This window comes from Panthera tigris, chromosome E2 (assembly GCF_018350195.1).
Source record: "Panthera tigris isolate Pti1 chromosome E2, P.tigris_Pti1_mat1.1, whole genome shotgun sequence".
Classification (NCBI taxonomy): domain Eukaryota; kingdom Metazoa; phylum Chordata; class Mammalia; order Carnivora; family Felidae; genus Panthera; species Panthera tigris.
In genome coordinates this window covers 47,432,508-47,445,698 of record NC_056674.1, presented here as the reverse complement: position 1 = coordinate 47,445,698, position 13,191 = coordinate 47,432,508, and the positions used below count along the sequence as shown (strand labels likewise).

Here is a 13,191-nt window from a genome sequence, read left to right as displayed (position 1 = left end):
TGTGCTGACAGAGCCTGGAACCTGCTTCAGATTCTGTCTCCCTTTCTCTCTGCCCCTCCCCCGCTCACACTGTGTCTCTCCCTCTCTCTCAAAAATAAATAAACATTAAAAAAAAAAAAAAGAATAAAAAGCAAAACCACCAACCGCTCAGTTCTGGCTCTTCAATTTACATCTCAGCATGGAATCACTTTGAGAAAGAAAAATTTCTCTTCTCCTTTCCAGGGAGAAATTGGGAGAGACGGAGAGTCACACAATTAAAATCCTACTACTACAGGTTGGTCATCTGTGTCAATGACGAGGCCTTGGGTAGCTCAGTCAATGGAAATCAGCAAAGATATTTCCTAGATTATCCTAGAACTCCTATAACTCCCTGCCTGTTCTTTCAAAGTCTAGAAAATGAGCCAGAAACTGAGCAAGAAGAAAGAGGTATTGGGATTAACTACCACTTTTTAACTCATCATTGTCATAACATTGTATTAGGGGTGTTGCAGGCATTAATCCTACCCTAACATTCACAAGAATTCAATAAAGTAGATACATATTTGACACTGATATTCTAGGGCTCAGAGGGGTGGAAGGACTTAGCCAGATGTCTGAATGCATTTCAGTGGCATTTTGGCCATGGTTTACATTTACTTGAGTTTTCTCATCTATTGTTTACACTCACAAAAATCATGTAAAATGGTTCAGAGTAGTTGTGTGATTTGCCCAAGGACACACAGCTATCAAGAAGCTATAATTTTTAATAACTTGTTTCTTTTTGTCTTGAGGGGGTAATATTTTTCCTGTACCCCAACTAAATGCCAATACATCTATGTTCTCCCATACTTTTAGTTATGACATCTAGGTAATTATCTAATTATAATCTCCTGTAAGAAGCAATGAAGATGTTGAACATGACACAGAGGCTGCAAAAATGTTATCTCCCTAAATCCAGTGGAGTGAGCAGGCAGGTACAATCCAGAAATAGCATTCAAGTTTTCTTTTTTTCTTTTTTCTTTTTTTTTTTTTTTTTTGCAACAGAGATGAGATTAAGGTATAAGAGTAAGGTTTAAGATCTTGTGGGTTAGTAATTGTGTCTGATTCCCCTATCGACCTCATCTCTCAGGTCTCCAGGGTTCGCTCTTCTTTTTCTACTTTGCCCTAAGGGAGTTAACCTTTGCAGCTGCCTTCAAGGACCCTACTTTCCGGCTCCCAGTCCTGAGGAGAACGCTTCCTCCTTGGCTTCTCCCGGCAAACCTCGAGCAGAATCTCCCAGCCCTTGAGTCTTCTCAGGGTTAAAGCTGCTAAATATCAAGGCTACCCAGGAGTGAGTGCTTTCTCAACACCGTCTTGGAAGGTGGGTCACTATTTTGGCAGAAGGGAGAGGGCAGTGGAATTTGTTCTGAGTAGGGACGGTTATGCAAAATGCAAGTAGGAAGAGGAAGCCGATAGGGGAATTGGTGAGTCAGAAGAGAAAAGTACGACTTGGCTAGGAGTGAGCCTCTCTAAAGCAGTGGAGAAGCCTAAGCTATTATCAAGGTAAGAAGAGAGTTTTCTCTGTATCACCTCCACAGCAGAGCCACTGTCCTGGGGCTCCTGGAGCGGAGTATCAGAAAACCTCCAACAGCTTTGCTGGGGATTTTAATGGCAATGGGAGAAGCGGGGGTTGTGGAGGGAGGCTAAATCAGAATCACCTGGAAAATCTCAAAAAAGCACAAGCTGCTTGCCAGCACCTTCCTCAACCCCACGCAGCTCCATTCCTGAAAGGATCTGGAAAAGCCTAGAATGGCAGTAGGGCTGTCCTGATACATGTTTTGTAGATGGTCCCCTAATGCATCTAACTTGTTCAGATCCTGGCTTCTGAGCTCAAGTTTCTATACTTCCTGTGGCTTCTCTGATCAGGTGCTGGAGCGTGGCAGGCAGGAGGTTCAGAGAGCTGTAAATTTTCTCTAGCTCAAGTGAGGTGTGATGTGATAATTGAAAGCTCTCAGACCTGAGACTCAAAAGACCTGGGGTCTGATTCAGCTAGAGCTATTTCCAGCATTGAGTCAATCAATTAAAGTTCAGCTTACTTATTCTGAAAAATAGGTGTGTGGCTTATCACTGTCCTGTATATCTAGCTGGATTGTTGACAAATGGGGTTTCAAAGTTGTGGAGTGCTACTATTCAGATGTAAAATAGGATTAAGTTAATAAGATTAAGTTATGAAGCCAGCACATCAGCCAGAGTAGAAGAGACTTGTGTCTTGTTTGGACTCAGACAAGTCTAGAACTTCTAGTTGGAATTGAAACACATTTATATGTGCCAAATAAAAATATCTTGCCCCATCTTCCTTACCCGGATCAATTAGGGCATCTCAAACAGGAAAAACTACTCTACAAATGTTCGTCATTCAGTCATCACTCAGTAGATGTTTCTTGAGTGCCTACTATGTCCGGACACTACTGTTGGCACTGGAGTCACAGCAATGGTGAGGAACTGGGGTCCAGACCTCTTTGTACTTTAGTCTGGTTAGTGTTTGTTATTATAAGGTCACCTTCGCCTAGGTGCTTACCTCCATGGTTTTCCTGGGTTTATGGCTATATGTGTGGATGCCACTTTCCCCAAGCCAGCTCTCATCTCTCGGTTTGTGAAAATATTTTATGCCATCTCTAACTTCGGGTTATGGGAGCACAATCTCACAGGGGAATCTAAATTAGGAATGTGCCAATGGGTGGAATCCAGGGCTCTTAAATTGCCGTCTGTTAATTTTTTCCTCAGAATTCTTCATTTTGTTTTTAAAAGGCTACACAGTACCCATTTGGGGGTCATCCACTATTCGGCCCTCTGGAATCAGGCTGAGGTCATCCACCCTGGCGCCTCATGGTCCCTGAGCCTGACATGGGTGCTCCTTCTTGGGGGACAGTGATGGTAGGATGTGATGAGGGTTTTCTCCTTTTTTTCTTCTTTGCCTGAGCTAGTTAGACAAGAGAAGTAGTCTGAGTAGTCTCATGCCCTCCAATATAGTTTTTATTTCTTCTTTAAAAAATTTTTTTTGTGGGCGCAGCTGGGTGGCTCAGTTGATTGAGCATCCAGTTCTGCTCAGGTCATGATTTCACTGTTTGTAGGTTCAAGCCCTGCATCAGGCTCTGTGCTGACAGCTCAGAGCCTGGAGTCTGCTTCGGATTCTGTGTCTCCCTCTCTCTCTGCCCCTCCCATCCTTGCGCGCTCTCTCTCTCTCTCTCTCTCTCTCTCTCTCTCTCTCTCTCTGTCTATCAAAAATAAAATAAAACATTAAAAAAATTTTTTTTAATTTTTTTAATGTTCATTTCTTTTTTTTTTTTTTTAATGTTTATTTATTTTTGAGACAGAGAAAGACAGAGTGTGAGCAGGGGAGGGGCAGAGAAAGAGGGAGACACAGAATCCAAAGCAGGTTCCAGGCTCTGAGCTGTCAGCACAGAGCCCGATGCAGGGCTTGAACCCACGGATTGTGAGATCACAACCTGAGCCGAAGTCGGATGCTTAACTGACTGAGCCACCCAGGTGCCCCATTAACGTTCATTTATTTTTGGTAAATTTGAGCAGGCCCGGTGCTGACAGCAGGGAGCCTGATGTGGGGCTCAAACACATGAACTGTGAGGTCATGATCTGAGCCAAAGTTGGAGGCTTAGCCACCCAGGCACCCCAGGTTTTATTCCTTATTAATAAATATTTTTTAAAAATAATGTTGATGAGGGGCACCTGGGTGGCTCCATCAGTTGGGTGTCTGACTTTCCCTCACGTCATGATCTTGTGATGATCTCGTGATTTGGTTCATGAGTTCGAGCCCCACGTTGGGCTCTGAACTGTCAGCACCAAGTGTCTCCCTCTCTCTCTCTGCCCCTCCCCCACTCATGCTCTGACTCTATCTCAAAAATAAATAAACTTTTATTTTTTATTTTTTTTCAATATATGAAATTTATTGTCAAATAGTTCTCCATACAATGCCCAGTGCTCATCCCAAAAGGTACCCTCCTCAATACCCATCACCCAGCCTCCCCTCCCTCCCACCTCCCGTCAACCCTCAGTTTGTTCTCAGTTTTTAAGAGTCTCTTCTTATGCTTTGGCTCTCTGCCACTCTAACCTCTTTTTTTTTTTCTTCCCCTCCCCCATGGGTTTCTGTTAAGTTTCTCAGGATCCACATAAGAGTGAAAACATATGGTATCTGTCTTTCTCTGAATAAATTTAAAAAAATTAAAAAAAAACTAATGTTTATAATTTTTTTCTAGTTTTCATTAATACACATTCAGTGTAGAAACTACTTTTTTTTGGAGTAAGGTTAACTGTACCATATTATCAAACCTATGCCTCTGACTTTAATATCTTGCTCCATGTAATTGAGGTAGTATTGGTTCTGTGCTCAATACTCAATGGAATCACCTACACTTTATTTTATTATTTTTTGTATTTCACCTAAATTTCAGTAACTGATACTAAAGAGACATCTGTGCATTTTAAAGCACAAGTTTCTTTCTCTCAGTGAATCCCACTCAGTTATCTGCTCTCCAGCAATGACTATGCCTTACCCCATATCCAACTATTATTTATTCAACAAGTGTTTAAAGAGCCTTAAGCAGTTATAAGTTTCATGTACCTGTAAATAAGATAAGACATACCATTTACCCTTAAGTTACAGCGGCCCAGTGGGAGAGACATTCACCTACACTTATTTAGAGTGAGAGATGGATGGTACTGGAAAGTTTGGGGAACAACTAAATCTCAGGAAGAAGGGCTTCTAAATAACAAGGCAACTTTGAAAGACCTGAAAGTAAAGTGTGGAGCCTCATGTGCCAAAAAGGAGGGGACTGACGGGGGGTCAGAGATCAGATCATGAAGGACTCTGGGGTACAAGACTTGGGGATTTTGATTTATTCCTATATGTACTGGAAAGTTATTGAAGGATTTCAAGGAGAGGAGTGAATAGATTTGTGCTTTAAAATGATAGTTTTTGGCAGCAGTGGATGATGGAGAATAGAAACAGAAGACAGAGGCTACTTACCATCAAAGACCAGGCTAGCGATGAGCAGACCTCAGATTCTGACAACAGCAAGGGTGGAATTTGAGAAACTGAACAGCCAGGAAAGAACACTTGGAAAGGTGGACTAGGGTCTCTGGAATGGAGAGATCTCATGCCATACACTTCTCACAAATGCCTACCAGCTCCAAGGACTACAGAAGAGGTTGGTGCAGGACAGTGGGGGAGAGGCGGTGGTTAGATTAGAGATTGCCATAAAAAACCTGACTTGCCCTTTCTTCATGGAGCCATATCTGCTCACTTCTCCCAGGCCCTCAAGCCATCTCTACGGCTGATTACAGTCTCTGCAGAAATGAGCTTCGCCTACAGTATTCCCTGGCTGTCCTGGCTAGACCCAACACAGTGACAAGAGATGGGACTCACTTTATGAAAGCATATTTTCTTTCTGGCCAGGGTGAGTGCTCATGGTAAAAAAAAGGAGAGAACAGAATCAAAGGGTTTCCATGGGAATTCCTGAGAACCATGGATAACTAAAGCCTGAGGACAACTGGGGACAGAGTTAGAAGCCCTGGCTCCAGCTCTGAGAGAGAATGGGCATGAGGCCAGGAGCTACTGGCAGGCAAGGAGGACTCAGGGCCATTGATCCCACTCAGGATACTGAGTTGGCCCAAAGCCAGCATGGGGGAGAGAGAGTATTAACTTTGAAAAGTCTATATCCCTAATGCTTAGGAGGTGCTAGCTTTTTCTTGAGTTGATTATAGGCCCTAGAGGCCTATAGGCCATATAACTTTCTATCAGTTTCCTTATAAGTGTGCATGGGTCAAATTCTTCCCTTCTCTACTTTTTGTCTCTTTTGCTGTGCTGTTTCCTATCTTCTTTCCAATCTTCCTTCATACTTACATTACCTCTGGGAGAAGATATCTTGCTAACGTCATTTCCTCAGTCTTTGGGGGTGGGGGTAGACGGGGGTATTCTTGGCCATTATTAATAATAGCCTAGTTTTTAATCATTTCTTCTTGGGCTCAAGTTTAAAACACCTAAGCGTATATCTTAGCTGGTCCTGTTATAACCTTCAGGGCCAATAAAGGAATTACTGCTGATTGACATTTCCCTGGCATATAGCACGGTGATTGGGGCCATGAAGGAGACATGATCTTCACCGGATCCTGGCAGACAAGGAGGAAATACACTGTTGTAATGAATGGAAGAGAAGAGTTTCTGTGCCCCTGCCATACAAGGTTTGGCTTGGGTCAATACGCACTTCCCAGAAGGTTCAGGGGACTTCCAAGGGAAGCCCACGTGCTGGCAAAGCACGCTCCATCTCTTCAGGAAGCAAGCTATAAACTTCAAGAGTCATATTTGTGGCTGTCCAATTCCTCCTCTAAAATCTACCCTCTAGAATCTCTGCAGCTCTGGATATACAGGATGGTTTATGATCAGTATGAAGGTCATCTGGGTGACAGATATCAAAGCTATACACTTCCATATTTTTTGACTCCACAATCCCATTTCTGGGGATTTAGCTTACATACACATGTAATGATGTATGAACATAAAGGTCACTACTGAAGTTTTTGAAAGGACAAAAAAAGCTGGAAACAATCCAAAAGCCTAACCACAAGGAAACTAGTTAAATAAATCGTGGTACATCCATATAACAGAAATCTATGTAGGAAAGGAATGAGGAAATGCTTTATGTGCTACCATGGAAAGTTCAGCAAAACATAAAGTTTATAAAGCAAGGTGTGGAGGGGCGCCTGGGTGGCTCAGTCAGTTAAGCATCCGACTTCGGCTCAGGTCATGATTTCACAGTTTGTGGATTTGAGCCCAGCTTCCAGCTCTGTGCTGACAGCTCAGGCAGGGCCTGGAGCCTGCTTTGGATTCTGTGTCTCTTTCCCTTGCTCTGTGCCCCTCCCCTGCTCATGCTCTGTTTTTCTCTGTCTCAAAAATGAATAAACGTTAAAAAAATTTTTTTTAAAGCAAGGTGTGTATAACTTGCTACTTTTTCTGTTATAAAGGGGAGGAGGGGAATTAAGACTATGTATACATGTGCAAAGACAAAAAATGAACCCAGTTGCTACCTGGGGGCAAGTTGGGAAATCGGCAGATAGGGGACGTGTATTGGAAGTAGACTTACACTGTACAGTAATGACAAAACACCAGCTGGTAGATTAATCCTAGCTGTGAGCAGGGGCGCTTGGGTGGCTCCATTAGTTGAGTGTCTGACTTCAGCTCAGGTCACGATCTCACAGTTTGTGAGTTTGAGCCCCAAGTCAGGCTCTGTGCTGACAGCTCAGTATAATGAGTTACCATCTTAAGAATTCAAAAGAAAGAATTGTAGATTTCTTTGCTGCCACTTGAAACTTTTGCAAAAGAAAGCTCCTGGATGGCTCTGTCCGTTAAGCATCTGACTGTCAATTTTAAGTCAGGTCAAGATCTCAGGTCGTGGGGTGCCTGGGTGGCTCAGTCGGTTGAGTGTCCGACTTCGGTTCAGGTCATGATCTCATGGTTTGTGGGTTCAAGCCCCGTGTCGGGCTCTGTGCCGACAACTTGGAGCCTGATGCCTGCTTGGGATTCTGTGTCTCCCTCTCTCTCTGCCCCTCCGCGGCTCACCCTCTTTCTCTGTCTCTCTCTCAAATAAGTAAACATTAAAAAAAAAATTTTTTTAAAAATCCTATCCGTGACAGAGAAGAGGTTACTGATGCAGCAACTGGTAAAATTCTTAGGTGTTCTTTCCCCCAGGAAAATACTGTGACCCGTTGTCAAGATATGTCATTATCCCTGTTTACAAAGAGCTCTAGCTGTTTTCTAATTTATGACTATAGGCTTCATCCACAGACACAGATGCTTGTCATAGTATTTCCCCTTGCTGTTAAAGACTCGGACTAGGACAGGCTCAGGCTGGCAAGCACCCGCCTTATTGCCTTCCTGCATGCGGAACTGTAGGAAGCCTTCTTTTAAATTCTAAGTCTGTGGATTTAATGTCCATGATAATGATACTTCTTAAAACAGTTTGAACCATGTGACTATTGCTTATTAAAAACTTTTAAAATTAGGGATAAGACCTGTCACCAGGAAACCAGCAAACCCTAAATCCAGCTCCAATTACTGTTTAGAGATACATTTTCTTTGTTAAAACTGGAAGGCAGAATATCTTAGGTATGTAGTGATATGTAAATTAGCACCTTGTGGGTGCCTGGCTGGCTCCGTCTGTGGAGTAAGCAACTCTTGACCTCAGGGTTGTGAGTTCGAGTCCCACATTGGGTATAGCGATTACTTAAAAATATAATCTTTGGGGTGCCTGGGTAGCTCAGTCAGTTGGGTGTCTAACTCTTGATTTTGGCTCAGGTCGTTATCTCACAGTTTATGGGCTTAAGCCCTGGGTTGGGCTCTGTGCTGACAGTGAGGAGCCTGCTTGGGATTCTATCTCTCTCTGCCCCTTCTCTGCTCATACTTGCTCTCTCTCTCTCTCAAAAATAAACATTAAACAAACAAACAAAATTTAATAAATAACCTTTAAAAAAATAAAAATTAAAATAAAAAAAAACAAAAATTAGTACCTTGCTACTATTAATATTTTACACTATGTGAAATAGCTATTCTATCTCTCAATAGTTATTTATGCTAGGAAGTCACCCAAAATGATGATCCAGATTCATCTTAACCCATAACACTAACATATATATATATATGTTATATAAAAATAATGTTATATATATTATTATATATAAAATTATAAAATATATGTTATATAAAATATATAAACATATTTTATATGTTACATATAAATATATAAACATATATGTTATATATGTTATATAAAATTATAAAATGTATATGTTATATAAAAATAAAAAATTATATATATATATATAATTTTTATTTTTTTTTAGAGAGTGAGTGTGTGCACACAAGAGGGGCAGAGGTATCTTAAGTAGGCTCCACACTCAGCACAGAGCCTGACGTGGGGCTCAATCCCATGACCCTGGGATCATGACCTGAGCCAAAATCAAGAGTTGGGTGCTCAACCAGCTAAGCCACCCACCTGGGCACTCCCATGGTCTTTTCATACAAAGTGAGCCTTGATTATAAAGGGATTAAGTTGAGGGTTGCCACCAGTATATATGAGCCTTAGTGTGAATTACTAAATGGAACTAATTTCTCTAGGTATTTAACATCTAACAGCTGGAAAATCATCCTGACATTCTTATTCTGTTGCACTAAGATACTTTATTGTCACTTACCAGAACATTGTTTTTTAAAGTTTACTTATTCATTTTGAGAGGCTGAGAGAGAACAGGGGAGGGGCAGAGAGAGAGAATCTCAAGCAGGCTCTGTGTTGTAAGTGCAGAGCCCGACAAGGGGCTCAATCCCACAAACTATGAGATCATGACCTGAGCCAAAATCAAGAGTAGGACACTTAACTGACTGAGCCACCCAGGTGTCCCTCAGAGTTTTAAAGATTTTTTTTTAAATAATTTTAAATAATAAATATCTTAAAGTTCTAATGAGATGGCATTCCCTAGGGTTGTACAGTATACAACCTGGCCATCTATACTGAGCAGCCCTGATTAGGTTGTGTCAAGCAGTTAAATATTCCCCCAAGCAGCAGCACAGTGGCTAACAGGCCACAGCTCTTAGGTTGGCTTGCCACAACGTCCATAGGGTTGGCTATTAAAGAGACAACACTTCAAGACATATAGATTCAGATGTAAGGTCAGCATTGGGTCACTTCCTTATGTCCCTAGTCCCACAGGATGAGACCAAGCCAGAGGGGACCAGATGACAGGTGCCATGGATACTTGGCTCTGCCACTGAGGAGACAACTCCAAACTCAAGCCAAGCACTTTTATAGCCTGCAACCATATTGTTCAGGGGATTGAAAGTCCTGTGCTTGCTTGAGATGAAGGAAGGTAATGAGAAATGGCCTATGGCAACCTCCCTCAAGATAGGGGAGGTGGGTGAGGTAATTCTTCATAAGTCAGCTGATCTCCCTTAGTTTCAGAAGGACATTTAACCAAAACTTGGGTCAGACTATGGTTAAGCTTTACCTAAGTGGCCCGTGTAGAAACATGCGTATCACCAAGGTGCCAGGGTGGAACTGTTCCTCTACGTTGATCAAATATGACTGAGCTCAGTCATTTTTGGTAGGTCACTGGAAAAGAAAGACCAGCAGGGAGGAAGTAAAGAGCCTAAGATAAATAGAACTTACTGACACACTAACTGCAAGGGACAGGGATTGATTCAGAGAAGGATCTGTGCAGTTGGTTGTCAGAAATTTCCAGCACTCTAGCTGCTCCTTGCTCGGGGTTAGGGAATAAAAGTGGATGGAAGGCAGACACCAAAACAGAAGCCTAACACAGCCCTTCTGCTTGTTCCTTAAGGTCCTCCACTTCAGCATGATGCTGCCAAAAAAAATGAGGCCACTGCTGTTCCTGGTTTCCCAGATGGCCATCTTTGCTCTATTATTCCATCTATATGGCCACAACTTCAACTCCCTGTCCACGAAGGAGGAGCCCAAGCCCATGCATGTGCTGGTCCTGTCTTCCTGGCGCTCTGGCTCCTCTTTTGTGGGACAGCTTTTTGGGCAGCACCCGGATGTCTTCTACCTGATGGAACCTGCCTGGCACATCTGGATGACCTTCACAGAGAGCACTGCCTGGAGGCTGCATATGGCGGCCAGGGATCTGATACGTGCCATTTTTCTGTGTGACATGAGTGTCTTTGATGCCTACATGAAACCTGGTCCTCGGAGACAGTCCAGTCTCTTCCAGTGGGAGGGCAGCCGGGCCCTGTGTTCCCCGCCTGCCTGCAATGTGTTCTCGCGGGATATGATCATACCCCAGGCTCACTGCAAACTTCTGTGCAGTAAACAGCCTTTTGAGGTGGTAGAGAAGGCCTGTCGCTCCTATAGCCACGTGGTGCTCAAGGAGGTGCGCTTCTTCAATCTGCAAGTGCTCTACCCACTGCTGAGAGACCCTTCCCTCAATCTGCACATCGTGCACCTGGTGCGGGACCCCCGGGCAGTGTTCCGTTCTCGAGAACACACCACAGAGGAACTCATGACTGACAGCCGCATTGTGATGGGGCAGCAGGGGGAGAAACTCAAGAAGGAGGACCAGCCCTACTATGTGATGCAGGTCATCTGCCAAAGCCAGATGGAGATCTACAAGGCTGTGCAGTCCTTGCCCACAGCTCTGAGGCAACGCTACATGCTCATACGCTATGAAGACCTGGTCCGGGACCCCCTTGGCCGTACTGACCAAATGTATAAATTTGTGGGGTTGAAATTCTTGCCCCAGCTCCAGACCTGGGTGTACAACAGCACTCGAGGCAAGGGCATGGGTAGTCATGCCTTCCACACTAATGCCAGGAATGCCCTCAACGTCTCTCAGGCCTGGCGCTGGACCTTGCCTTATGCAAAGGTTTCTCGACTTCAAAAAGTCTGCAATGATACTATGACTCTGCTGGGCTACCACCTTGTCAGATCTGAGCAAGAGCAGAGAAACCTGTCACTGGATCTTCTGTCTACTTAGACCCCCTCCAAGTAAGTCTACCAAGAGGGTTAAGGAGACTGTGTCCCCACTTGGCACCAGCCTCAGCCACGTTAACTGAAGTCTTCTGAGCCTTAATTACATTTCTGTCAGTGTACATGTGAGCATGGGTTGTGCCCACACATGTTCAAGCTAGGAGATCTCTGTCTCTACTCATGCCAAGAAGAGATTCAGGAACCTATATGAGCAGCACATTACACTGCTGAAAAAGAAGTATCACCTTTCTTCTCTTCTTGGCCCTCCTATCTGTGTATACCTCAAAGACTTTGGGGACTGGGGCCCTATTTGACACCACACAGTATCAGTGGAGTAAATCCATAAACTTCTCTGTCCCCAGTGGGACAGGAAAACCAGTGAAATGGGTCTTCTGCCAAAGAGCCCACCAGAATATTCCACAGGGATATGAACTCTGAGCCCATGGAGCTTCTGGTGGATTCAAAAAGGGAACAGAGAACAGGGTTGGATGCTTACTGGTGAGCCTGGCCATCACAGCTATCAGTTGTCACAAATACAAAGTAAGATCTCTGCACAGCAAACAGAGCGAGCTCTTAAACTCATGGTGTGGCTGGGCCCCCTGTGGACATCATTTCCCCTCAGTGTTTTCCTATCACCTAGAAGATTTTGACTTGTGAAGCCGCCATCTGTTAACACTAAAATTCCAAATAGGATTCTGGTTGGAGTTTCCCCTTTTATGCTTTGTACTTACTTAGTAATAAACACTAATTCTTATAGAATCCTAACCTGATAGCACAAACATCTTTATAGATTTTTAAAAATACTTTTTCTATTATCTATTACCCACACATTAAAAAAAATGCTAAGACAGTGTTCGGTGTCAGATGAAAAACTGAGTCCAAACTGATCAGTACTGACCATCACATTATGTTCTTACGAATCTGTTGTTGCTGGGGCACCTGGGTGGCTCAGTCAGTTGATCGTCCATCTCTTGATTTCAGTTCAGGTCATGATCTCATGGTTTGTGCGATCGAGCCCTGTGTCAAGATTCCCCTGTTTGGGATTCTCTCTCTCCCTCTCTCTCTGCCCTTCTTCTCACACACACACTCTCTCTCAAAATAAATAAGATAGACTTAAAAAAAAAAAAAAAGAATCTGTAGAAAGTAGACAATCAGCAACTAAGCCAGACTCCCATTCTTGTGCAGAGTGTGAGTTGCTATAATATTGTATATATCACTCAAGGGTCTGGGCAAAGGGTTTTCTCTTTCTTTCTTTCTTTCTTCCTTCCTTCCTTCCTTCCTTCCTTCCTTCCTTCCTTCCTTCCTTCCTTCCTTCCTCCCTCCCTCCCTCCCTTTCTCCCCTCCTCCCCTCCTTCCTTCCTTCCTTCCTTCCTTCCTTCCTTCCTTCCTTCCTTCCTTCCTTTTTATTTTTTGAGAGAGAGAATGAGAGAGGGAAGCGGGGCTCATCCAAAGCGGGGCTTGAGCTCACCCAAACAAAGGGTTCTTTAATGTGATCCTCAGCCAGATGACCTCAGGTCTAGGATAGCTGGCACTTTTCACCTCTTCTTGGTCACTTGTCCACATAACAGAGGTTGTTTCTCCCAGTCTTTGCAGCACCCCCTAGTCTAGTTATGCATCAGAATCTACTGTTAGACATTCATTTTGCTATGCCCCACCTGAGATCTGCTGGAATTGGAATCTGTCACAG

The 13,191-nt window shown here is 43.5% G+C and overlaps 1 protein-coding gene across 3 annotated transcripts; it reads left to right on the top strand.

Annotated features, from left to right (window-relative positions):
• The first annotated feature begins 562 nt into the window (after positions 1 to 562).
• CHST4 (carbohydrate sulfotransferase 4) lies at positions 563 to 12,420 on the top strand. 3 transcript variants are annotated; one of them, XM_015542862.2, is made up of 2 exons: positions 563 to 1,339; positions 10,360 to 12,420. In XM_015542862.2, the coding sequence occupies exon 2, from the start codon at positions 10,375 to 10,377 to the stop codon at positions 11,509 to 11,511; it is 1,137 nt and encodes a 378-aa protein (XP_015398348.1). In that variant the 5' UTR covers positions 563 to 1,339; positions 10,360 to 10,374; the 3' UTR covers positions 11,512 to 12,420. The 3 variants fall into 3 exon arrangements, with proteins under 3 accessions (XP_015398348.1, XP_007099410.2, XP_042826012.1); XM_007099348.3 differs by lacking the exon at positions 563 to 1,339 and adding an exon at positions 1,350 to 1,521; XM_042970078.1 differs by lacking the exon at positions 563 to 1,339 and adding an exon at positions 2,353 to 2,452.
• The last annotated feature ends 771 nt before the right edge of the window (positions 12,421 to 13,191 follow it).